The 26,800-nt window shown below is 35.9% G+C and overlaps 1 protein-coding gene across 41 annotated transcripts in view; it reads left to right on the top strand.

The window, feature by feature from the left end:
• Positions 1-26,800, top strand: part of RIMS2 (regulating synaptic membrane exocytosis 2) — a 603,774-nt gene that overhangs the window by 188,663 nt on the left and 388,311 nt on the right. For 7 of the 41 annotated variants that reach the window (XM_027561381.1, XM_027561377.1, XM_027561376.1 and 4 more), the window contains exon 1: positions 23,810-24,259. The exons of 23 other annotated variants lie outside the window; for them this stretch is intronic. In XM_027561381.1, the coding sequence (XP_027417182.1) occupies positions 24,138-24,259 (122 nt within the window). In that variant the 5' untranslated portion in view covers positions 23,810-24,137. Of the gene's footprint in view, positions 1-23,800; positions 24,260-26,800 lie in introns of those variants that run through there. 11 more of the 41 variants (XM_027561372.1, XM_027561389.1, XM_027561370.1 and 8 more) reach the window with 6 other exon arrangements.

Genomic DNA, 26,800 nt, shown 5'->3' with positions numbered 1-26,800 from the left:
GAGTGTGGATATACAATATTTTGCTTTTCCCTTCATCAGTTGATGGACTTTTGAATTATTTCCACTTTTTTGTCTATTATGAAAAATACTGTAACGCAAGTTTTTGTGTGGACATACGTTTCAGTTCTTGTGTTTGTCTTTTTGATTTAGTCATCCTAGTGAGTGTGAACTTTGGTCTCACTGTGGTTTTGATTTGCATTTCCCGATTCATGATGTTGATCATCTTTCCTTGTGCTTATTGGCTATTTATATATTTTTAATGGAGAAGTGTCTAATCCTTTGTTGTGGCCCTCATCTCTCTAAGATTAAGAAATGTGGGTGTGAACCCTGGGTTGAGATGATCCCCTGGACAAGGAAATGGCAATCCACTCCAGTATTCTTTGTCTGGAAAATTCCATGGACATAGGAGCCTGGCGGGCTATAGTCCATGGGGTCACAAAGAGTTGAACACGACTGAGCACATCCATGTATACATGCTATTAAATTTTGTGTGATTTTCTCTTGTTCAAAAAAAAAAAATTATCAGTATGATTTCCTATAAAGCTATTATGATTTTATTTTTAAACTGTGAAATAGTGACCTGTCTGAAATGTATTGAAGTATGATGTGAAATGCAGATCCAACCTGGCTTTTTTTCACGATTACTCCTTTGACTTCTATATTTATTTTAAATAATTGGTCCTTTCCACTGATTTGAGATGTCATTTTACCATATATTTAATTATATCTTACAGTGTAGATATTCTATACTGTTCTATTGATAAGTCTGTTCAAAGCATATATCTAGTTTTAAAAAGCCATTTTATTCCTTAAACAATCCACACTATTAGTTGTTGAAAGCAACATGAACTTTAGTAATACTATTAATTTCATAGTTACTTAACTGTCTTATGGAGTATTTAGACTATGGAGTGACTGAATTATGAAGTGGTGAAGTCCTGGAGAATTGGAAGCTTATGTTTTTGCCAATAATACTTCTTCCAGTTATATAATTTGAATGCATTAGTGGCCATACTAAAACATGAGGAGAGAAATAGTAGTTATGATAGAAATGAATAATGAAAGATCCTTTCCTTCGAAATGCTATTGCTGGAAATGCTATTGATAAACCACATGACAAGTAATTTGAATGATTACAAATTAATCTGTTTTTATTATTTTTGCCACCAGATGGCGCAGGTACTTCTCAAAAGCAAATCTAATTCTATGATCACTCCACCTGAACTAGATAAATAGCTGGTTATAGACTAATTCTGGGCTTCCCTGGTGGCTCCGTTGGTAAAGAATCTGTCTGTAATGCGGGAGATGTGGGTTCGATCCCTGGGTTGGGATGATTCTGGAGGAGGGGGTGGCAACCCACTCCAGTATACTTACCTGGAGAATCCCCATGGACAGAGGAGCCTGGGGGCTACAGTCCATGTGGTCACAAAGAGTCGCCTAGGACTGAGCAACTTTCACTTTGGACACTTTGAACTTCTGATAGACTAATATGAGGATTAAGTTGGCATTTGATATTGTGAGATATAGGACTTCTTGCCTATCATTGCCTTTCATATTCGAATATGATGTTTATTTCCAAAATGTTTATCTTCTGTTCTGAGGTCTTCATCTACCAGACTTGTATTTTCATCTGCAGGTTGTACAGTCTGAGCTTTTGTTCCACAGATACTTTCACAATGTATTTTCAATCTGTGTCTATTCCCTCCCAAAGTAGCAGCTTCTTTGTCATTCCCTTATCCTGCTGGTTTTACCACCAGGCATCCTCTGTCCAAGTTAAGATACTTAGATACTACTTCCTAATCCTCTCCCTGTTGATTTTCATATTCAATGACTATTTATAAAGGTTTTGGTCAGTTCCACCTTTGTTACTACTCTGTTTAGGTATTACCTGTGTCTTGCTTTCTGACTTCCTGTTTCTCAGTTTATTTGCCTTTTTTTTACATATTCTACTTTATTTTCAGAATCGTGTTTTTGAAATATAGCTGTGATAAAGTCATTCATTTGCTCACTGTTGATGCCTTCCATTTTGTACTTAGAGCTTCAATCCTTAGTTTTCTAAAGGAAACCAGCATTTATTGAATACCTACTCTGTTCTATGCTGTGTGAAAAAATTTAAGACGTTGAATTCTAATTTCCATGATGATGTTGTAAGGTGGGGTTTAAGAGATCCCTTTTTTTACTGCAATGATTTCTCAAGATTACAAAATTAGAAGTAAAATTTAAATTGAAACAATTTTTTTTTTCTGACTAAAAACCCTATCATTCTAATTTCTGAGGCTCACTATCATCTGTCTTTTTAAACCTCATCTCTCATCACTTTTTTCTCTCCCCCCACAACCTACAGCTGCAGTAGATAACTAATGAATTTTTAAAAATCCTTCATTATTAAAATTCTAAGTATTTGCTCATGCTATTCCTCTTTACCTAGAATTCTGTTCCTATTGGGTTTACAGTAATTCAACAGATATTTATTGGAATGTTAATTATGTGAGATATAGATTTCTAGGTACTGAGGGTATAGCAATGAACAAAATAAGATCTGTCGTGGAGATTGCTTTTCAGCTGGGGAAAGGAATAAGAATAACTAATATCAATACATTGGATAGCAATATAGCGTGAGGCCTGTTCATTCGACTTCATGGGCTGTGCGGAGAAGAACACTAGAGGGCGCCATTCACTTATTTGTGAGTGGCACAACCTGTAGCTGGCACCTCCCAGGCCAGGACGACAAGTGCAATGGAGAAAATTAATACTGGGGAGGAAGGAAGGGGATTTTTTTGCGAGGAGAGGGGGAGGTGGGTGGGGAGAAGGTTAACAATTTTTAATTAGAAGTGAGGGAATGCCCTATATTGAGTTAAGACTTGGAGGAGATGACTAAGTTAAGTCATCTGGGGGAAGAAGACTCCAGGCAGAAAAATAGCAAGGGCCAAGATAGCTCAGTTGGAGAAGGAAATGGCAATCCACTCCAGTGTTTTTGCCTGGAGAATCCCAGGGGCGGGGAAGTCTGGTGGGCTGCCGTCTATGGGGTCACATAGAGTCAGACACGACTGAAGCGACTTAGCAGCAGCAGCAGCAAGATAGCTCAGTGGTAAAGAATCCTCTTGCAATGCAGGAAATCACGGTTTGATTCCTGGGTCGGGAAGATCCCCTGGAGAAGGGAAAGGCTACCCACTCCAGTACCCTGGCCTAGAAAATCCCATGGAGTCCATGGGGTCACAAAGAGTTAGACACAACTGAGCGACTTTCACTTTCAAAATGGTTAATTTAAGTAAGGGTGTTCTCTTGGTGTAACTGCCTAAATGTTACTTTTTCTTCAAAGTTCAATCCCTGTCTCTACTTACATGAGCCTGCATGTGTGCTCAGCTGCTTAGTCATGTCCAACTCTTCGCGACCCCATGGACTGTAGCCTGCCAGGCTCCCCAGGACATGGGATTTTCCAGGCAAGAATAGTGGAGTGGGTTGCCATTTCCTCCCACAGGGAATCTTCCCCACCCAGGGATCCAACTCGGTTTTCCTGCGTCTTCTACTTGGCAGGTGGGTTCTTTACCATTGAGCCAGCTGGGAGACCCTACTTACATGAAGCCTTCTCTTATTTTTTTTTTCCCAGTAAGAATTATATTTTTTCTTGTACCTTTATATATACGTTGTATGTTTGGTACCTTTATATGTGTGTGCATACCTAGACACATATATGTATACACATATATACATCTATTCTTTGTATACTTGAGCTCTTGCCACTGTCTCATCTTCAGTGTACTTGTCAGCGTTTCCTTCCCTCTTACCTAACTTTGAACAATTTGAGGGCATATTTTCTTTTATATCTTTGTGTCCATACATGCCTAGCTTAGGTTCTAGAAATCATAGGCATTCATTGAATATTAGTTGAATAGGAATGAAGTAAAATAAATTGAATCACTAAAAAGACAAGCAAATAGTTATCTTTTCCATAACTTTTATATGCTGCAATTAACCTGTGTTTACAAAATTAAATTTACTCACAGAATCCAATACTGTATTTTCCTCTGTCTCTTAGATCCCCCTGTTTATGGTAATGTTTCTGTAAAAGCATGTTAATCTGTATAAGAGAACTAACTCTTGGTTTGATACGTAATATTGATTTCCAGAATTTTATTGTTTTCTAGATACCTGCAGTGGTGATGGGGAATTTTAAGTGCTTTAATATATTTTAAAAGAAGTTCTATGTCTGTTTGCTTTGACCTGTCACATTTTAGCTTCACTTTGGAGAATTTGATTTAATATATTGCTGTTTTCCATGTTCTTCAACATATTTTTGAGTAGGGTGACCTATGTCCCAGTTTATCAGGGCCTATCCTGGCTTATACCTTTTATTCCAGCATAATTATTAAGAATATCTGTTTCACTCTCAAAAGTATCCTTGTGTGGAGGATAAATTACACGATGTCCTATTCTTGGAGGATTTCTGTGTGGTAACTGCTGAAAACGCTGTGTAGTACTTAGACTTATGGAAAGTTCCCCATGGAGCTATATTGCAGCAAACACTACTTCGAGAGCTTAGCCTCACTATTTATTGAGTATATACTTTATTCACAGCACTAGTTTATATGGAGAAATACAAAGATCGTAGAAGATGCTGTGCCATAAGAATTTATTATCTAATAAGTACATTAGAATTCATGATGTACATTAGATAATCGTAACTATCTGAAACTGGTAAAAACAAAATATTACTTAGAAATATATGGAAATAGAGAATTAAGTGAATAAATCTAAATGATGGAACCAAATATGGCAGCTTAGGGGAGGTTTTGTAGATTTGTTAGAGCTTCAACAGAATTTTAATGAAGGAATTTTAAAGACAGAAGATAACAGCATGATGTAAAAATAGTGGGAAAACAATTTTGTGTAATGTATGTGTTCCTAGGTCATCAGTGTCTCTTCTGCCACTCTTTGTTTTATTTGGTCCTCAGATGTAGTGAGTTTTGTTAATCATTTTTATCAGTTTATGGCACTTCAGTCATCTGTGTAAGGCTTCTATTGTGTGCTTTTACCTAAATATGTATCTTTGAGTAATAAAAAAATTGTTTCATTGTGTATGTATGTATTTTAAATTCCGTAAATGAAATGGTGCTTTAGATCTTGCATTTTAAAAGATTGATTCATGTAGGAATGCTGCACCATACTCTGTGGTAGACAGAATGGTGATCTCCAAATACATTCACCTTCTGAGACCTGGGAGCCTGTGAATACATTAGTCTACATGTGGAGAACCTCTCCTTACCAGGTCAAAGAGAAATGATGGAAGTAGGGAAAGAGATTCAAAGCAGAAGACAGATTGACTGGCCATTGTTGGGTTTGGAGATGGAACAGAAGGACCATGAGTTAATTCAGCCACCTCTAGAAGGTGGGAACCACCTTCAGTTTACAGCCAGGGAGAAAAGGTGACCTTATTTCTACAACCCAAGGAACTGAAATCTGCCAACAACATTGTTGAGTGAAAAATAGATTTTTTTTCTAGAGCCTCAAAAAAGGAACTCAGCTAGCACCTTGAAGTTTAATCCATTGAGGTCTCTAGGAGACTTCTGATCTATAGAAGTGTAAGATGATAAACTAATGTTTTAAACTGCTAAATTTGTGGTAGCTTGTTAGGGCGGCAATAGCCGTATTTGTGAAATTATGTTAGTGATGGGCAATGTGGGCTATGTGAAAACTCCTTATTACTACAAACAGTGAACCAATGAAAATCCTTGTAACATGTCTCCTTGTAGACCTATGCAAGACTTTCTCTGTAGTCTGTATAACTAAATATGGAGTTAACGTGACATAGGGTATGTGTAGGGGCTTTCCAGGTGGCACCTAGGGGTAAAGAACCTGCCTGCCAAGGTAGGAGATGCCAGAGACCCAGATTTGATCCCTGGGTCAGGAAGATCCCCTGGAGGATGGCATGGCAACCCCCACTCCAGTAGTTTTGCCTGAAGAATCCCATGGACTAGGAGCCTAGCAGGCTACAGTCCGTCGGGTCCCACAGAGTTGAACATGATTGAAGCAGCTTAGCACGCGTGCAGTGTGTGTAAATTTATGTCACTGCTTCTGTTGTCAGTAATGACTCTGTCCATACTTCTACCTGCAGTGCTGGAAAGTTTGTTATTCCCCTATCATTACTAATACTTAATATTATTCAGACTTCGGCTTTTTGCCAGTTTGGTGGATATTAAAGGATACTTTGGTTTTTATTTGCATTTACTAGTTTCATAGAGCGAAGCATTTCTTCATTTTTTCACTTGCTAGCTATTGGATTCATATTACTCTGAACTGTTTTTTTATTTCATTAGCCCATTTGAAAAACAAAAAAATAGCTCCCTATCATTTTTGTCTACAGTCTCTTTGTAGAAGAGACATTCTTATTTGATGTAGTAAAGTCTATTGCTTTTTTACTTTGCAGTTTGAGGTTTTTAGTCATGATTAACAAGTCAGACCTCACTCAACAGCCTAAAAATATACTTTTACAGTTTGTACTGTTGGCCTTGAGTTCTACCTTTTCATACATGTCTTTAATCAACCTGGAGTTCACTTGCAGATGTGGTAAAGTATGAATTCAAGTTTATTTTTCCCAGATAGTGAGTCGGTGTTACCAGCAGCTGCTGTTAAGCAGTTCGTTTGCACACCGCTGGTGTTCAGTACTTCTGTTTATAGCGAGTGCCTGACTATAGTTTGGCCATTTCTGAGTTCCCTGTTCTGAACTATCGGTCTAATTGTCTATCTTGTGATAGTACCACGCTCTTATAAACATGCTTTGACTTTTTTTTTTTTAATAGATGATTATGTCACTTGTTAAAAAGACATCTTTATTTCTTACTTTTCAACTTGTAAGCTGTTTATTTCCATCTTTTATAGTGTTTGGTTAGTGCCTCCACGACAGTGTTAAATAGATATGGTCAGAGTAACATCTTTGTCTCATTTCCAGTCTCAGGGTGAATCCTTTGAGTCTTTCACAATCAAATGATGTTAATTTTAGGTTTTTCCATAGATGTCCTTTATGAAATTGAGGAAATTCTATTCTACTATTAGTTTGCTGAGAATTTTCTTTTTTATTATGAATAGCTGTGGAATTTTGTCATTTACTTTTTTTCTGCCTCTATTGAGATGATAATATGATTTTTCTTTTTTGGTTTGTTTGTAGAATGAAATGACATTGATTGTTTTAAAATGTACCAACCTTGCATTCCTGGGTATACTGCTCTTCCTCACGATGGTGTTACTGTATTTATTTATTGCTGAACGTGACTTACTAATATTTTATTAGATAATTTTTTATTTATGAAGGATATTGGTATTTAGTGTTCTTTCCTAAAACATCATTGATTTAAAATCAGGGGAATGTTGGTCTCAGAAGATGAGTTACAATGTGCTTTTCTGTCTTCAATCTTCTGCAAATTTGTATAGAAAGAACTTTGTGTAGAACTCTCATTATTTTTTCTCTAAATGTTTGGTAGAATCTGTCTTTGATGCAGGGGCTAGAGGCTTTTGTGTGGCTAGATTTTTAACCTATGAAAGCAGTATCTTCAATAGCTATAGAACTATTCAGGTTTCTTATTCTTGAGCATATGGATATTTTTACCATATAGTTTTATAAGCCATAGCAGCTGTATTCATTACGGGAATGTCTCACTAATCATTTGAAAATCATTGTGTCTTCCTTTTAGAAGATAGAATTCTGTCTACAGAATAAGGCATTTTGATACGATACTTCTTTCCACTTTAACCTTTTCCATGCTCTGTACTGATCTATGCCTTAGAATTTTATTTTATTCCAATTTCAACTCACTTTTATATCTGCTGGTATCTTTGGGATAATTTTGGTCACCATTCATTCCTCTGTGTCTCTGGATGGATTTGGTGGCTTTTTACATTTTTGTGTAGTGACATTCGATCATAATTACTTTGCCTTATAAAAGTTTTGCTTTTCAGTCTACTGTGTACTTGTTTCATTCTTCTTATTCCAAGTCTAGGGAGGTTGTTATCCACTTCCTTTAGAGTATGACTTGACTATATTTGTCACTTCTGAAATAGTTACTCTTCAGTCATACTTCAAATATTATAAATGAATATCCATTCTCCTTATCAGTGGCATTTAATTAACTGAGACTCTGTACTTATTACTTACTATTTCTTGAAAGTGTCGATAAATTTATTTTTTAACAAGTTTCTTTTGAGTGCCTTTTATTCATTTGTAAAATATAGTTCTGTTTTGGTTTTTATAATATCAAGGAAAATGCTTTAGTAGTAAAATTAGAAGGAGAGGAAAGCTAAGAGGACATTAAGATGGGGGTTATTTCTTAGCTATTGGTGGTAGTTTTGTTAGCCAGCAGCACTTTTTTTTATGCTCTTGCTGAGAAAACAATCAGTTAAAACCAAAATGACAATTCTTGAGACTTTTTAAAAATTCCAACAATAATATGTATCTTGAATACTTAGGTTACTTATGCATTACACATATAAAATTTAATAAATTTTAATAAAGTTTTAATTATTATCAGCATAAGTGTTCATATAACATTTTTACAGATAAATTGGCAGTAGTCGTGTATGTGTAGTCTCCACGGTCAACTGTGGGGGTATATTGCTTCTAGTCTGACTTTTAAGGCAATATTAATGTCATGTACTTATTTACTTCTAGGGGCTCACCATATCCCCCCTTGCCTTTGGCTCTCCTGATACATACAAGTGAAGCTGTTCTGATGTTGGTCAAGGATGTGATAGATATGGGCTACAAAATTGAACTGCGATATTGAGGTGGGATTGGTAAACGTGAAAGTGTCTCTTAGATCTTTTAGTAAAGTGAGTAAAGTGATAATCAATGAAAGTGCCTTGAGGTGTTAATAAGCGCCCACTTTAATTTTTTTTCAGTATTTTCATCTCTTATAGCTGATGTGATAAGACAGGCCTGAGATGAAACAATTGGGAAGTACCCTTTGCTAGATCAAAGGAGAAGAAAAGGGTGAGAATAAGGAGCCGGTCACTAGGTTTGTCTTATCTAGTACTGAAGCTTCAGGAGCAAGAGCAGTCTTTTTAAGGCTCATATAAAGTCTAGCATCTCACTAGAGTTAAAAAATAGGGATTTGGAGTCCAAGCTTTAAATGAAGATAAAGATACATCTTCCTATTTGATATATTTATTTGTTCAAGGATACGGGCATCTAAATTCATCAGTCCTTAATAACATAAATAATAATAGTCAGCCTCATGGTGGGGCCTTTGAATTTTTTTATACTCATTTACATTGAAATATATGTGCTCATATTGTTTACCATCCTGCATTTTACTATAGACAAATGGTCCCGGTTCCAGTTATACATAGGACCCCCTATTTTTATCTACTCATGAAGGTTGCTCCAACAGTTCCCTGAAATGTCAAAGTATGAGATTGGATGGGGAATATTTAAACATTTGTAAAAATAAATGATTATTGTTCAAATTTTCAAGCTAAATGATATGGGAAGCTAAATATCTTGAATCATTTACTCAATTATTTACTCAAAAATTTACTCAAATATTTCATTTTATATTGGGATCATAGGTACTGCCTGTTTGTTTTAAAATTAAAACACTGCTTGCAGAGAGTAAGTTTTCTTATCTGTGTGTTGAATATAAGAGGCAGCAAATACAAGAGGCAACTTAGATTAAAGCAATGGTTCTCAAACATTTTGATATTGAGATCTCGTTATAATCTTAAACATGGTTGAGGACCTCAGAGAGCTTGTTTATATGGATTATATTTATTGATATTTGTCATATTGGAAATAAAAGCAAAAAATTCGAATATACCTTTGCTGCTGCTGCTGCTAAGTCGCTTCAGTTGTGTCCGACTCCGTGCGACCCCATAGATGGCAGCCATCCCTGGGATTCTCCAGGCAAGAACACTGGAGTGGGTTGCCATTTCCTTCTCCATTGCGTGAAAGTGAAAAGTGAAGTCGCTCAGTCATGTCCGACTCCTAGCGATCCCATGGACTGCAGCCCACCAGCCTCCTCTGTCATGGGATTTTCCAGGCGAGTACTGGAGTGGGGTGCTGTTGCCTTCTCCGAGAATATACCTTTATTAAATAATTTAAAAATAACAATAAGCCCACTGCATGTTGACTGACCATATCGAGTAGATAGAATTCTAAGTTGAGCTGTCGTGAGTTTTACCCTTCCTTTGGGTATGTATGGAACTTGTGACTTGTTTCTATCTGGTAGAGTATGACAAGAATGATGAGATAGTCACTTCTGTGTTACATTACATTGTGTGAGACTCTGTCTTAGACTGAAGTCAGAGATTCTTCTGCTTGCTTTAAAAAGTAAGGTACCGTGTTGTGAAAGGGCCGTGAGAGGATCACATGGCAGGGATCTGTGGGGGAGTCTCTAGGAGCTGAGAGCATCCTCTGTCTAATGCATGCGTGTGTTCAGTCGCTCAGTTGTGTCTGACTATTTGTGACCCTATGGACTGTAGCCTGCCAGGCTTCTCTGTCCATGGGATTTTCCTGGCAAGAATTCTGGAGAGCGTAGCCATTTCCTTCTCCAGGGGGTCTTCCCAATCCAGGGATTGAACCCACATCTCCTGCACTGCAGGCAAATTCTTTACCGATAAGCCACCAGGGAAGTCCTCCTATCTGATAGCCAGCAGGAAAATGGGGCCTCATTCTTAGAGCCACAAAGAACTTAACTCTGCCAACAATCATATGAACCTGGAAAGGGACCCTGAGCTTCAGAAAGAAACGTGGCCTGGCCATCACTTTGAGTACACCCTTTAAATCATGGGCTGGGCTTCCCTGGTGGCTCAGTTAGTAAAGAATCTGCCTGCAATTTGGGAGACCTGGGTTCAATCCCTGGGGTGGGAAGATCCCTTGGAGAAGGGAAAGGCTACCCACTCCAGTATTCTAGCCTAGAGAATTCCATGGACTGTATAGTCCATGGGGTTGCAAAGAGTCGGATACGACTGAGCGACTTTCACTTTCACTTAAATCATGCTGGAATTCCTGGCCTAAAACAAAGTGTGAGATAATAAATACGTGTTTTGTTAATAAGCCACCACCAAGATTGTGATGATGTGTTTTGCAGCAATATGCAATAACTATTTCAATATTTTAAATGAAAGTATAAATAAAAGCTAGTGTTTCAAGTATTGCAAAAAGAAAAGAAAAATTTAGTGAGAAAATTGGTGTTATTTTGCATTTTTTCATACCCCTTTAGTGTCTGATTTAGTGGAAGACAGCTGGAGACTTTTGTCTCCTTGTGTATTCATTATCTTTAGATATCACATATAATGTAGCCTCTGGAAAACCCCACTGTACACCCATGAGAGAATGAAAGTCCAAAAGGCAAATAATATTTTGGTATTGTTATGAATATAGTTTGGCTCTGCAGATTCTCTGAAGAAGTCTTGGGTACACCCCCTGGGGTCACTAGAGCACTGCAATTTTGAAAATTGCTAGACTATAACTGCTAGACTAAAGGTAGTCTCCCACCTTATCACCAACAGAGTGTTTGTGTATTGACAGGATTGTAGAAGATAACTCAAACTCTCAGTTACCTTGCCTATTTTTTGTTTGATTTCTGTTTTTGTCCTTGAGTTTGTCTATGCTCTGATTGTCATGATAAGCAAATGCAAAAGATCTTTGCTGAGTTTACTTTCTAAGAGGAATGGTGGGGGGCTAAGTTTAATATACAGTGAGTTGGGATAGAGGTTTTTCTTGAAATAATTCTGGCATCTTTTGACCATAGCCTTTATTTGCAGAGTTGCTGCAGCCATTGAGAAATTTGGTTTAAAACTCAGGAACAGTTTTCAAAATGTATTTTTTAATTTGTAAGAAATTTATAGAAATTTTAATCTTTATGCATATTCATTTTTGTAGGCATGCTGTATTTAATAATGGCACTAGTGTGTATTTCTCTTAAGTGTTTTTGTTTTAATTTTGTGCAATCTCTTTTATCCAAAGAATGAATTAGTCTCATGCATCTCAAGATAGCTCAACACATGATAAATTGCTGTTGTCCTAAGATTTGAAATACAGTTTGCTGTTAGGAGCATTAATATAGAATCGCGTGGATTTCTTCTTTAGTAATCTGTGGCTATTCTAGTTTTTTTTTAAACTAATGATGCAACAAAAATAGATAATGTAGAGAATCAAAATTGTTATTACCTATAACCAGCTATTTCTGTTTCTGTGATATATACCCAAGAGATGCTTGTATATATTATGTGACACAGTTGGAAGTCTTGTGGTATGATTTGGAGCTCTTTGTCTGGAAAGGTCTTTCAAGGTTGGTTTGAAGGTTATTGGTGGAACAGTTCTCACTGTGCTTGCCTAATTACACAGTGCTTGAACTGGAAAATTAAACTTAAGGGTGACCTCCCCTCTCTAGTGATGCGGCCCTCATCCACTTCTTTCTTTTATTATGTTTCCACCCGAGCATTTTTGTTTGTTTGTCTGTTTCTTAGATGTTAGTTCTTAACTTGTTTTTTCTCAGTAATATTTTCAAATTCTTATTGAGTTTTCTATTTATCTAATCTTTAAAACTATTTTAGTCTTCCTTTTCTCTGTGTGAGAGTTGGTTTGTGTCTATAGAGCAGGATTGACAAATTTTAGTTACATCCATCTGGAAAAGTGTAATATTTTTTCATACAACCAAGACTGCAAGGGTGCAGAATATATGAACTCAAGATTGTTGTGATGTAAAATAACTTTTTCACTTTAGTGGTATAGATCTGAAATTCATTTGTATAAATTATTTGACATGGTTGAAAGTTTTGAGATTGATTTATTATTTTTGTCTGGAAAGTGCTAAGACTCCCATTTCTTCTGGTTGACTTTGCTTAATAAGAATTAGAGTCATGTGAATAGGGAGACTTAGGAAAATTTGATTTTTTTTCATTGTGGTGTTTCCCCCTCTGCCTAAATATATTTTGATCCAGTGCTTAAGTGCACCTTAGCGTTTTGTTCTCTCAAAAACAAATATGAGGTTTGGTGGTTATGTTTATGTCTAAGGCCTAAAGTGGTCTTTTACTTGTATTTTCATATTACCTTTTCTTTTTTGCATTCTGGGAACACTTATAAATTGTAAAAGTAGCTTACATTTTAAACGAGAGCATCCATAGGAGTTTCTGAATAACAGTGACATGGTGGTACTGTGTAAGGAGTAAGAGGTGATTGCCCACTCTAACTCTTACCAACACTAGGACAAAAAAAAGAGCATCTCCCTTTCTGTCAAGTGAGGAAGTTTAGATCTTGTTGTAAATGTAATAGGATACCATTGCAGGCTTTAAATACGGGAGTGGTGTGATATTATTTATATTTTCATAGGGTCATTTTGTTATGTAAGAATAGTTTGTAGGAGACAAGTATTAATACAGAGAGAAATTAGGCTATCGAGGTAGTCTAGGAGAGAGATGTTGGTGACTTGAGCTAGAATTGTAGCAACAAGATGGATGTTGCTGGACTTGTGTTCCATTTTGAAGATGAAGTTGACACAATCTACTACTGATAGACTGAATATATGTGGTGGAATGTGAAAGGAAAAGATGAAGGAAAACTCCTAGTAGTGTTGTTCCAAGAAGGGAAAACCTGAGGAATTCTGTTTGGCCATGTTATGTTTGAGATGACTTTCTGACTTCCATTTGTTGATGTCAAGTTGATGGACACATGAATTTGGAGTTTGGAGTTTTAGGACACATGAGTTTAAAGTTCTCAGTAAAGGTAAGGGCAAGGTATAACGTGTATAAGATATTTAAAGTCATGGGATCTAAGTCACTTAGGAAGAGCAATTAGATTAAAGAACAGAAGCAACCTACAACGTATTTCACAATAGAGCCTTGGACAGTTCCAATATTTAGAGATTGAAGGAGCGTAGTAAGAGTCAGCAAAATAGGCTGAGAAAAAAAAAAATGCCACCAAGAAGAGGAAAATAAGGAGAATATGTCTCAGGAGCAAAGAGTGAAGATAGTTTAAGAACTACGGATGGCATAGCATCAATGTCAAATGCTAGAGTGAAGCTGTGTTAAGAAAAGAACAGAATTGTTTTGGAATACGGCAACATGGAAGTCACCAATGAGAGCCATCTCAGTGGCGTATTAGTGATGGAAACTCTGTTGTTATAGATTGAGAAGAGAATGTGAAATGAGGAGGTAGACAGCAACTGTTGACAACTTTTTCAAAACATTTTGCTGAGAAGAGGAGCATAAAAATGGGGCAGTGGCTAGAACAGAATATGACATCAAGGGAGGTCCTTTCAAGATAGGGAGTAATATATTAATCCAACCCCTGGTGACTTACTTCACACATAAAGTAAATATTATTTATTGTCATTACAAATATTATTCAAAGAGAGTGAAAAAACTGGTTTGAAACTCAACATTAAAAAAACACAGCATCCAGTTCCATCATTTCAGGGCAAATAGAAGGGGAAAAAGTGGAAGCAGTAAAAGATTTTTTTTCTCCCCCCTTGGGCTCCAAAATCACTGCAGACTGTGACTGCAGCCATGAAATTGAAAGACACTTGCTCCTTGGAAGGAAAGCTATGACAAACCTCAAGAGCATATTAAAAAGTAGAGACATCACTTTGCTGACAAAAGTCTGTATAGTGAAAGCTATGATTTTTCAAGTAGTCATGTATGAATGTGAGAGTTGGACCATAAAGAAGGTTGAGCACCTAAGAACTGATGCCTTCAAATTGTGGTGCTAGAGAAGACTCTTGAGTGTCTTGCACTACAAGGAGATCAAACCAGTCAATCCTAAAAGAAATCAACTTTGAATATTCATTGGATATTCAGCTGAAGCTCCAATACTTTGGCTACCTGATGCCAAGAGCCGACTCATTGGAAAAGACCCGGATGCTGGGAAAGATTGAAGGCAAAAGGAGAAGGGAGTGTAAGAGTATGAGATGGTTAGATAGCGTTACCTACTCACCAACTCAATGGACATGAATTTGAGCAAACTCCGGGATATAGTGGAGGACAGAGGAGATTGGCATGTTGCATGGGGTTGCAAAGGGTCGATACAACTTAGCTGCTGAACAAAAACAACAAAAATTACTAGAGCAAGAGGGTTCTAAAATAGAGTTAATAATAAGTAAGCTAGATATTTTAGGAAGGAGTTAGTAAGAAAAAAGGAAGCTAGGTGGAAAATTGCTAGAATAGCTCTTTGTTATATTTTAGTTTCTTTTCTACGTTCAAATTTGGTGCTTAAACAGATTCACTCATAAGTAGCTCTAGTTTCTCTGATTAGTATTGATTTCTGTCCATTTCTAAGGACCATGCATATCTAACTAGATTTTTTAGTTGGTAGAATTGGATTAAAATACATGTAGATTTGCATTTATTTGCACAGAGTCTCCTGCTTTGGCTGAACAAAGACTAAACATTTCGTTTGCTTACCTGCTTCCAAGGGAGGAAAGAGGACTTACGAAGGAAGCTTAGGGATGTCTGCTCACAGTCCATTTTCATAGCTAGGTCTGGGTGCTATAGAGCAAGTGATTTCAGGTAAAAGAGCTGTTTTGTAATGTCTGTTTTTACAATGTCACCCCTTGTAATGAAGCACAGCATTACAAGGGGTGACTCTTCTAATTCCAGGTGACAGAACATATAATACAGAGTCAGTCATATCATTCTTCTTACAATGTTGTCTTTTCTTGACTTAGAGGCCACCACGCTTTCCTGATTTCCCCCCACCTCTGTGGCTTCTCTTCATCTTTACCCTTTATGCCTCTTCTGTATCTGATGACAGTGTGGAACTTAGTTTCCTGGTGCACTGTCTTATGCTTTTTTTTTAAACCATTTTGAACTTTCTCTGGGTGATCTCATCTGCTTGCTTGGTTGAAATCATTACTAACATGCTGATGCTTCCTGAATTTATATCTTTGGCTGAGAACTCTTTTCTGAACTCTGGAGTGACATATCCAATTGCTTACTTATTTGTCTTTCTAGCTATCTTACATGCTCCTTAAATTCAGCAACTCATCATTTTCCCCTTTCCTTTCCCTCAATCTGCTTCTCCTTTAGCATTCTCTGCCTTAGGAAATGTTAAGACTCTCTGCTTGATTACTTAAGAAAGACATCTGAGAGTCATTTTTGATGCCTCTCTTGACCTTCATACACCCCCTCCCACTCCTGTGGCAAATTGTCATTGTGTCTTGTTGATTTAACATCTACTTTTTGTCTTCCTGTGTCTCCATTTTACTGCTATATTTAATTCAAGCCAACTATTATCTTGCTTTGGCTACTTTATTAGCTTTCTAGTTGATGTTCTTGCATCCACATGTGGTGAGATAATTTTTTGGTGTATTTATGGTATCTCCAACTCCTCCTTTATTTCATGAAATAATGAGTAGAAGGAAACTGTATGAAAGAAATGAAGTGTGTACATTCAATATCAATATGTTATCTTCCATCATGATGGAAAAGAATAAAAAAAGAAAGAAAAGAATTGTGGATGGGAACTCTTGGAGGCCAGTATTATTGCACAGTATTTCATTGTCGCCCTTATTTTGCTAAAACACATTTATAGTTGTGCCAATGATTGTCATTTTTCATTTTCATATGATGACAATATGCAGTCAGCATTTCTTTCATGAAGAATCTATGGACACTTGGAACTTACTAGGTAGTAGAGTGCCTTATGCAGGCAGTTTGCAAGATTAGGCTGAGTGCTTGGAGTCCCAAGGCTATCATCATTTCTGTACTGAGGTTCCCAGACAGTGGAGTTATTAGAAGTGAGGTTGGACCTTATTCATATGGATCTTGCTCCCTGAAGTTGTAGTGTTGCTTCCAGTTATTCTCTTGATGGTTATCAAGGGAATATTTACTCAGAATGAGCAGTCCTAATACTGGAGGGACTTACCAGATTGTATTTTCTGAGATCTTGGTTCTCTTTCCTCTAACAGATAGACCTTTTGGGTGTCAGAGCAGACAATCACTCTGGATGTTTTCATCCTGGAGTTTAAATCTAGAATTGGTTACCCTGTAGCCTAATTCTTGGATCTGATAGGAAACGTATTCCTGTTGTTGCCAGCTTGTAAGTGTGGAGACTGCTCTGGTAAGCGCTGCTTTGAACTGTTGAAGCAGCCCTGAAGTCCTTCTAACTCTGCAACTTGGTTACAGCACAGTGGTGTTAGCCCTTATAGATTTGGTCTAGACAGAGGGATCAGGGAGATAAGAATGATGGTGGGACTTCATACATTTGTGGATGCTTTCACTGTTTTTCCTTTCCTTTCTGAATTAGATGGTAGAAACTGTTGAGTCTGTTCTGCTGCAGTGATCAAAACTAGGGAGATTGGATACAGAGTTTAAGCTCCGGGAAGTGTTACAGAATTTTTTTTTTCGTATGTCAGAAAACAACTGAAAACAACACTATCAACACATTTTAAAAAGCTGATTATGAAAACTGCGGTAGGTATTTTGAACTAAACTCCTTTCTGATTTTTGTGTGAAATCTTTAGACTTTTGTACTTACTTAGATCCGGGCTACTCTTCCTCGGTTTCTTTCCTGGATGTACTATATGGCCCACCCTAAGTTGAAGCAGAGGCCGGTTTACATTTATTGAACGTCTTTTCTTTCCTTTTTTTTTGTTAGAAATTTCATCTTCTTCCTATTTATTTGCTTATTTGTTATCCCTTAGGTAAATGGTTTCATGGTCTTGCCTCAGGGACATATTTACAATGCAGGACTTTTATTTGCAAAGCATATAAAGACACCTTGTTCTCTGGACCATCTTTCTTATAAGCCTTAGATTTTTATCAGATGCTTCAGAAAGTCAATGGACCAAGAATATTACAATAGAAGAGATAGTGCAGTTGTTATAATTATATAGATAGAACTACAGATCTATATTTTAAGAAAATGAAAGATTCTTTTAATGTTTCAGGGATTTTTCTTATGGATTATACATACTATATAACAATTTCACTAATTGATTAGTAATATTTAGATGTTTTCATGTGTGTAGCATTTTAATAGAAATACTTTGGTACTCTTAAACATTAGAAATAAATCCAGACATGTTTGGAACTAGACATCTTTAGAACATGAAATTTAAATATGCCATAAGTGTTTGTGCCTTAGACACATGCACTGTTAAGAAGAGTATAATTCCCTAATTTTTACTCATTCACCTAATTTTTGAGTTTGCATTAAACTTCTTAAGATGTCTCACTTATTGACACTAGAAATTTGTAAACCAAGATTCTTAAATATTAATAATCTTAAGACTTATACGTCAAATATTTTTGAAGATATGTAAATAAGTTAGTGCTAAATTTTGTTTTCTCATTCATTTGGATTTTCTTAGTACTAATTAAGCAGTTTTACTGATTACAGAATTTTAATAACTTATTGATAAAGAAGAAAACAGATACCACTGCTAATTTGTTATTGTTTAATCACTAAGTTGTGTCTGACTCTGGGAACTCATGGACTGTAGCCTCCCAGGCTCCTCTATCCATAGGATTTCCCAGGCAGACTAATGGAGTGGGTTGCCATTTCTTTCTCCAGGGGATCTTCCTGACCCAGAGATGGATATAGCCAATCATGTGAATATGATAGCCAATCATGTGAAAACTAATAATCTAGTATTTGATTTACTTGAGCACTGCTAAGCAAAAGTTTATGGGCTGCTGCTGCTGCTGCTGCTAAGTCGCTTCAGTTGAGTCCAACTCTGTACAACCCCATAGACGGCAGCCTACCAGGCTCTGCCGCCCCTGGGATTCTCCAGGCAGGAACACAGCATCATAGTATATTATGGTTAAAGATTTCACTGTAATTGTAGAATTCTCCACGTTACATAGTTTACATTTTAGTCTTTCTTGTGGATAGCGTACCAAAAGCTACAGAATAATGGAAAACAATTTGTGATATTTTCACCCAGAATAGTCAATATCAACATTTCATTGTTTATTCTCCTAGTGCTCTCTGAGTTTGAGCATTTTAAAAGTTTTTGCCAAATACTACTTAATATTTCTCAAAAGGTTCTATCAGTATACAGTCCTGACAATAAATGCAGTTTATTTACATGGCCATTCTATGACTTTCTAGCCAATACTTTGCCAATTTAATGGGCAAAATAAATTATGTTATCATTTTTATTTGAAAATTTGAGATTGCTTTAAAAAGGTTTAACTTTTTAGTGTTGATGGACTTTTTTCCTGTCATCTTTAATGAAATTGCCTGTGCTGCTTAAAGTTTCTTAACATCTTCTGTGGGAACTCTAGCTAACACTGTTATTTCCATTGAGGAGCTAAATTTTTTAATAGAAGGGCCACAGAGAAAACAATTGCTACCAGCTACACCATTTGTGACTGTTAATGCCTCTGCAGGACTAGATGTAAGTATGGAACTGACCTTACTTGAAGGACATTGTGAATTTATCTCATTTTTGCAGAAAAGGGTAAGCATAAGCATTTTATCCCTTCAACATCTAATGAACAGAGATACAGAACTTTGCACAAAGAAATCCTATAAATATTTGTTTCATAAATAAATATGATGAATAAAAGATACCTAATGCTATTGTTGGGCTTCCCTGGTGGCTCAGTGGTAAAGAATCTGCCTGCAGTGCAGGAGACCCTGAGCTGGTTTGATCCCTGAGCTGGGATGATCCCCTGAAGGTGGGCATGGCAATCCACTCCAGTACTCTTCACCTGGAGAATTGCGTGGACAGAAGAACCTGGCGGGCTACAGTCCATAGAGTCGCACAGAGTCAGACACGACTGAAATGACTAAGCAGCAGCAGTAGGAACGTCATTGTTAGAATCTTGGTTCCAATAATTTGATTCCTTAGTTCACAGTGAGGATACTCCCACATACAACATACTTTACAGTTTATAAAATACATTTGTTTTGATATAATAATACCCTAAGTAAGTGATGTAGTTTATTTTACATTTGAAGAAACATAGCTCAGATATATAAAGTGAACAACATCCTGAGGTTTTATGGCTAGGTAGGGTTGAAGTCAGTAGTTAAATCCAGGCCATTTGACTTCAAGTGTTATGTTCTTCTGTCCTTATGGAAGCCTCTGATATTTTATATTACTTGTGAGCCTTCAGTATATAGAAAATTTAAAACAAATATTAGCTATAAACACTCTTTATAATATTTAGGATATTTATAACAAATTACAAGGTCCATCCAATGCACAAGGTTTTTGGTTGCGAATATTGGTTGTTCTTGTATTTATGAACCTTGTAACATGACAGGGCAGGCCACAACAAAAAAACAAACACAGAAACTGACAACCAAATTAAGCCCTGAGCAGCTTCCTGTACTAATTTGTGATGTGACTAAAACATAAAATTTATAAAATTTCGTAAAACTTAGGCTTCTTATTTATTAAACATCTACTCTCTACTAGGCATTGTGGTAGACAGATAAAACAAACGTGCATCTTAATCTCATGGAACTGAGAGTGAAAGACAGACTTTTTTCAAGTAAATATATAGTTATGCTTTTATCAAATGCTGTGAAGAAAAAGTATACGGTACCGTGATAGTGGATAAGGGGGGACCTAATCTAGGTTAAAGAAAGTCTTCTTGAGAAAGTGACATTTGAGCCCCTCAGGATGAGTGTGAGAAGGTGAAAGGTGATAGTGAGGTAGGGAAGTGGGAGAAATCTCTTCTGGAATGCTGAAGAAACTGTGAGGAAGCCGACCAGTACTGTGCGGAATATGGTGACAGCTGGAAAATAAGGCTCCGAGGAAGGCAGCTGCTATATTATTTACTTCGAAGAAGCCATTTTGAGGCTCATTCCAGTAGTCTTTCTATTGCTTAGACCATTTTTGAAACTTTCTGTGAGCTTGCCTTAAGATTTAATTTTGAAATACAAAAGAAAAATTTTTTTGACAACAGATTATTTTGCAGTTTAGTCACCTTATTTAATAGACTTGCTTTAAAATGGCTTTGGATTATTTATAAGAATTTAGAAAAATATTTAATTTACTTTTGCTTACGCTAGGTCTTCATTTTTGCACATGGGCTTTCTATAGTTGTGGTGAGCAAGCTTCTCATTGCTGGGGCTTCTTTGGCTCTAGGCCCCTGGGCTTCAGTATTTGCAGCAGACGGGCTCGGTAGCTGTGGTGCCTGGGCTTAGTTGTTCCATGGCATGTGGAATATTCCCGGAAGAGGGAATGAACCTGTGTACCCTAAATTGGTAGGTGGATTCTCATCCACTGTACCACCAGGGAAGTCTCCTGTTTATAAAAATTGAGTCTACCCACAAGGCGTTGGGTATATATATGTGTGTGTGTATATATATATATATATACACACATATATATATGTGTGTGTGTATGGATGGATATATCACAGATACTGTAAGTTTCAGAAATTAAGAACTTAAAAATGTATATTTCCACTTATAGAAATTGACCTTTCATAGATGTAAAAATCAACTTGTAGTCAAAGGCTTAACAATTTGAAGCATATCAGGTTGCTTCTGTCTGAGTTAAATAGAAGAAACCCACTTAAAATTATTTGTGAATTTTAAAAATTTGCATTGTTTACTTTGAAATATACTTGATTGCATCACTGGGAAATAGGTTTCTTATTCATGTATTGAGGCTGATTTATTTACAAATGGGCTTCCCTGGTGGCTCAGATGGTAAAGAATCTGCCTGCAATGCAGGAAACTTGAGTTTGATCCCTGGGTCAGGAAGATTCCTGGAGGAAGGCATGGCTACCCACTCTAGTATTCTTGCCTGGAGAATCCCCATGGACAGAGGAGCCTGGTGGGCTACAGTCTTTGGGGTCGCAAAGAGTCATAGTTGACTGAATGACTAACACTTTCACTTATTTTTTATTTACAAATACAAGTGTGTATGTGTGTGTATGTGTGGGTACCCATGTGTGCACATGTATGGAAGATAGAATAGTAGGCAAGAAGCATATGAAATGGAGCCCAAAGTAAAGACCTTCATTCAAATACTCTTTTACAAGCTGTGTGATCTTTAATCCCTTAATACCTTAGTTTCTTTTCATCCGTCAAATAGTAGCAACGATCACTTGTTCATAATGTTTTCTAAACATTAAAAAATTTAGAAGTATTAATACTTAATAAGCCAAAAATAGTTTATGATTATTATGTGTGTATGTATTTCATAAACATATTAGTGTATACCTATTAAAATCTAAAATAATAAGCAAAATAGGAGCACTCTTAAAGAAAGTGAAGTCGCTCAGTTGTGTCCAACTCCTTGTGACCCCATGGACAGTAGCCTACCAGGCTCCTTCATCCATGAGATTTTCCAGGCAAGAATACTGGAGTGGGTTGCCATTTCCTTCTCCAGGAGATCTTCCCGACCCAGGGACTGAACCCAGGTCTTCCGCATTGTAGGCAGACACTTTACCGTGTGAGCCACCAGAGAAGTCCTTATACCAGACCTCTCTTAGTTGAGGACAAACCCATTATTGAAGATTTTAATTTATTAAAAAAGTAAATTAGTTGTTTAAAAATTTATATTGTTACATGTTTACTTTTTATCTTTTAAAATTTTAGTATTGTTTCTTTTATGTTGTTATTTTGTGACGTGTTTATTCGCATCAAAAAGAATTCACTAGTTTATAAAAAAGTTTTGCTGTATTTAAGTAGGCATGTAAGTGCTTATTTATTGATAGTGGTATGTGTATGGAAGGGGATAGAAGAAGTTAAGGCTAAAAGTTGAGAGAAAAGGGGCTAAAAAAGATGTATTTGTTAAAGAAATGTCTTGATTTAGGAGCAGTTAAAGATCAATTAAATATATTGGTCATCCTATAAGTGAGTTGATTTTTAAAATTTGGTTTACACACTACTTATAGAGCATCTTTTGTAGAAAGATGAATGATCCTGGATGTAGAGTAACTTAAGATTTTAGTTAAACCAGAGTTACTCATTTAGAATGGATGGTGATCTGTGGTACTCTAAGACCATTGGTGCCTTCAGGAAATATCCTAAAAAATACTGTGACCGCCATTATTGGAATAAATAATAGTTGATAAAGTCTCTCTAGCCTTAGCTGTATTTTTTTGATTTGTGGGCAAGTTCATATTTTATGTGTGCTGTTTCAGTTTTAATTGATAAGGTACAATTTTTTTCTAGCATTACTTGATTAAGCATGTAGATCATACTATGTATGGGCTTCCCTGGTGGCTCAGATGGTAAAGAATCTGCCTGCAATGAGAGAGATCCAGGTTTAACCTTTGGATTGGTAAGATCCCCTGGAGAAGGGAATGGTAACCCACTCCAGTTTTTATTGCCTGGAGAATCCCCATGGACAGAGGAACCTGGTGGGCTATACAGTCCATGGGGTTGCAAAGAATTGGAAATGACTGAGTGACTAACACTTTCATACTATGTATGGCCTTTAAAAAGGGCCCAGCTGAACATTATTCACTTTCCTTTAAAAATAAGTAGCTGAAGACATTTTAAAATTAAATAGGAAATTAAGACAGCTAAGTACATGTTTTCCAAATGTCTCTTTCGAAGTATGGCATTACAAATGCAGGCAATAAAACCCCTATTGTCTGTTATATTTTTATTTCGTGATATCAAAAGAAGGATCAGCTGCTTATTTTTTGAATGTTTTGGCCCTATGTGGTAGCCTATACACTAATGAGACCTATATACTCAGTTGCTGGAGTTATTCATTTTTCAGGGAAAGAGAAAAGGGTTGGGGAATGTATAATTTCTTCCCCTCTTACCCAGTAGTAACATTGGGAAGATACCTTGGCCCATTTTTATTACTTCTGAGATTTTATTGCTGGCAGCCAGATGTGCTGAAACTCCTGACGACAGCATCTATTCATTGCGTGTTTTTAATAGGCTTAGAGAAATATGAGTAGAGTACATGAAAGCAGCTCAGCTTCACACTTCAGCTGGGAATGCCCAAAAAGCTTACTGCTGTTTAGAATTCTTGCTACAGTCAGGAGAAAGCCGAAAGCCGCACGGGTACTGAATCTTCTACGACTGAATTAGAAGAATAATGACTGTACAATTAACTATCAACCTCTGCTCATTTAAGCACAGTTTTTACAGAGCTCAGGAGAAATATGGAACTTGATTGGCATGTTTTTATTTGATGGTGTCTGCAAATAGATGACTTTAAAGACAGGTGGTAAGGAAAAATAAGAGAAGGAGAAAAAAAAAAAAAGGAAGGAAAATGCAATTTGAGACATTGCGCCAGGTCTGCAATTCTGTTTTATCTCATTTTCATGGGGTTTTTTCATCCCCACCAAATATTTTACAAAATGAGCTTTTTGGACAAACGCTGAACAATGCAAGGTGAGTAAAGCTAAACTATATATTCTTTTAGAATTGATATTTTCAGAGTAAGAATCTTAAGACTGTAAAATTGTTCTGTATTGAAATATTAGTATTATAAGGGTGTCGTCTTTTTAATCTTAAACATAAAATTTTATGTAGTTCTTAACTGATTTTTAAAAGGAAAATAAGCTTACTTCAAAGCACAAAAACATCTTAAATTTAACTAGCTTGACCTCTGAAATATAATACAGGCTGTTTCATGATTTCATTTTCTAATAAATAAAATGATTAATTTAAAATGTCTGATAGGTTTTATTCCTTTGTGATCACGGCAGTGATTGCATTGCATATGTAAGGATGGGGCTATATAATCATATGTGATTTGTTGGAAAATGTGAATTAGCAGTCATGCATGCTTTTTGTAAAACATGCAGAAGACGTTTTCTAGGTTCAAGACATTTCTCTATGCAGGGTAGATCAATAATCACTTTAAAACAAGCTATGTTATGGAACTGCTAATAATGCTTTGTATGAGATCGGCTAGTTTGGAAGGATGCTTTGTTATAAATCCCTATTGCTTTTTCAACTTGCTCTTTTTCGGTGTGTGTATATGTGTGTATGGTGAAGGTTGTTAAATCACGGACATATGTTTTAGATGGTTTCTCTGGCTTTCACTGTAACAGTTAGCTTATTAAAGAATGCTTTTGAAATGCAGGTTTATCACGCAGTTTTTCCCTCATATAAAAATGTTGTTTGCCTTTTGAGTATTTCTGATGTTATATACCTTGTTTAAGAAAGACCCCATTTTAACTAAATATGTGTAGAGAAAGACTGAGAAAGAAATACTGTGAACATGATAATGTACTGAAACCTTCTGGAAATTGAGGGGGAACTAAGAGTGCATAGAATATTGAATGATTTTTGCTGGTCTCTCTAGGATCTCTGAACAGTGTGAGGCAGGCTATTTTAGGATTAAAAAAATACCTATTACCCAGTATTTGTATTAACTTAGCAGGTGAAAGGAAGCTTTTAGAATTTATTGAAAATTAAAATGTTTACTGATGATAAATTTATCTATGACCTTTTCATGAAATATGGAATAACATCCGTTTTTTATAAAATTTCACTTCTTTCCTCCTACTGTTCTGTTAAATTAACTAATTTGATTTTTTTTTTTACATTTAGTTTTTGGACTAATTAAAAATATATGAGTTATGAAATTCTGTGATATTCTAAAAGAGGCTGTCTATATTTTAAGATACTTTTTTTTTTAGTTTAGAAATACATTGCTTGAGTTTCTGTAATGATAAAAATAATCTGTATTGCATTTTACATTTATGTAAAAGAGGCAGCATGGCTTTCTTAAAATTTCCATGATCTGAAGCTATCAGACTTTTAGGATGGGTGCTTATCCTTTATACATCTTTTCCTTGTTTGATTTCGGTTTCTTTTTTTGTAATGCCAAAAACTTATGTGTTTATTAATGATAGGACTGAGTACACTTCACTTTAGAAGTTGTGCTCTTAACAGCATGGTATGGAATTTGTTTTAAAATAAATGTTAGTAGTTTTAAAATTTGAAAAAAATCTATTTCTTGAGGGAATTTTGTGTATCCTTACTAAGATTCTTTTGCTTGGCTTCAAGTTTCTATTGTAATGGGCATGTTCATAATTGCCATGAAATTATTAAAAACCTGGAGTTTTAGGTTGCTGCAGTTAAACATCAAATTGTGAAGTTTCTAATGCTTCTGTGAGATCAGCCTTATTTAACTTTAAAAATATTTCATCTAAAAGTATCTGAAACTACCAGTTAGTAAATGAAGAATTTATTCTGTCTTAGGAGGAATAAATCCCCTGTCCTTATATATCTTTAACTTGTTAGTCTTAAGAAAACATGACATTTTTTTACCTGTCAATCTATTGATCTTCATAAACTACTTGATTTACTTTTAGTAAGCAAAACCAGTTATGCAAATAGTTATTATTTAAGAAATATGATAGATGAAAATGAGTTTATATGAGCTTGTAATTAGTATCTCCACATATTTTAATGTTTTGGTTTCTTTGTGTTTGAATCAGATACAGTAGTCTTAAAATTCCTACTTTGCTTAAACATTAAATCAGAAAGTAAGATGTAGAATAAAAAATCATCCTTGAAGAAAAATTTATAGAACAAAGATGATCTGAGTATGTCATCAGACGTACTCTTACAACAACTTTAAAAATGTATCTAAATAATAGGCCTTTCAGCTTTGTGGACTGGACATAATAATGATCTTAAAGTTGAAGCATCAATTCTATAAGTATCACTCTGGAAAGAATAGTGTTGGTTGTTATTACATGAATAATTATTGTTTAAAGGTATTAATTGAAATGGAATATTCAGTTATTGTATTGTGACATTAAGTATGATCTTTAAAGTGACAGAAACATAACATGATAGGTATGAACAATCACATTATATTTTATTCTGAATTACTTTCCAGGAGAAATTACTAGAATAGTACAACACGTCAATTGTAGACAATCTATTATTGAAAGAGGACTCTTTCAAATAGTT

Source organism: Bos indicus x Bos taurus, chromosome 14 (assembly GCF_003369695.1).
Source record: "Bos indicus x Bos taurus breed Angus x Brahman F1 hybrid chromosome 14, Bos_hybrid_MaternalHap_v2.0, whole genome shotgun sequence".
In the NCBI taxonomy this organism is placed as follows: Eukaryota; Metazoa; Chordata; class Mammalia; order Artiodactyla; family Bovidae; genus Bos; species Bos indicus x Bos taurus.
This window is presented reverse-complemented; position numbering and strand designations above follow the sequence as displayed.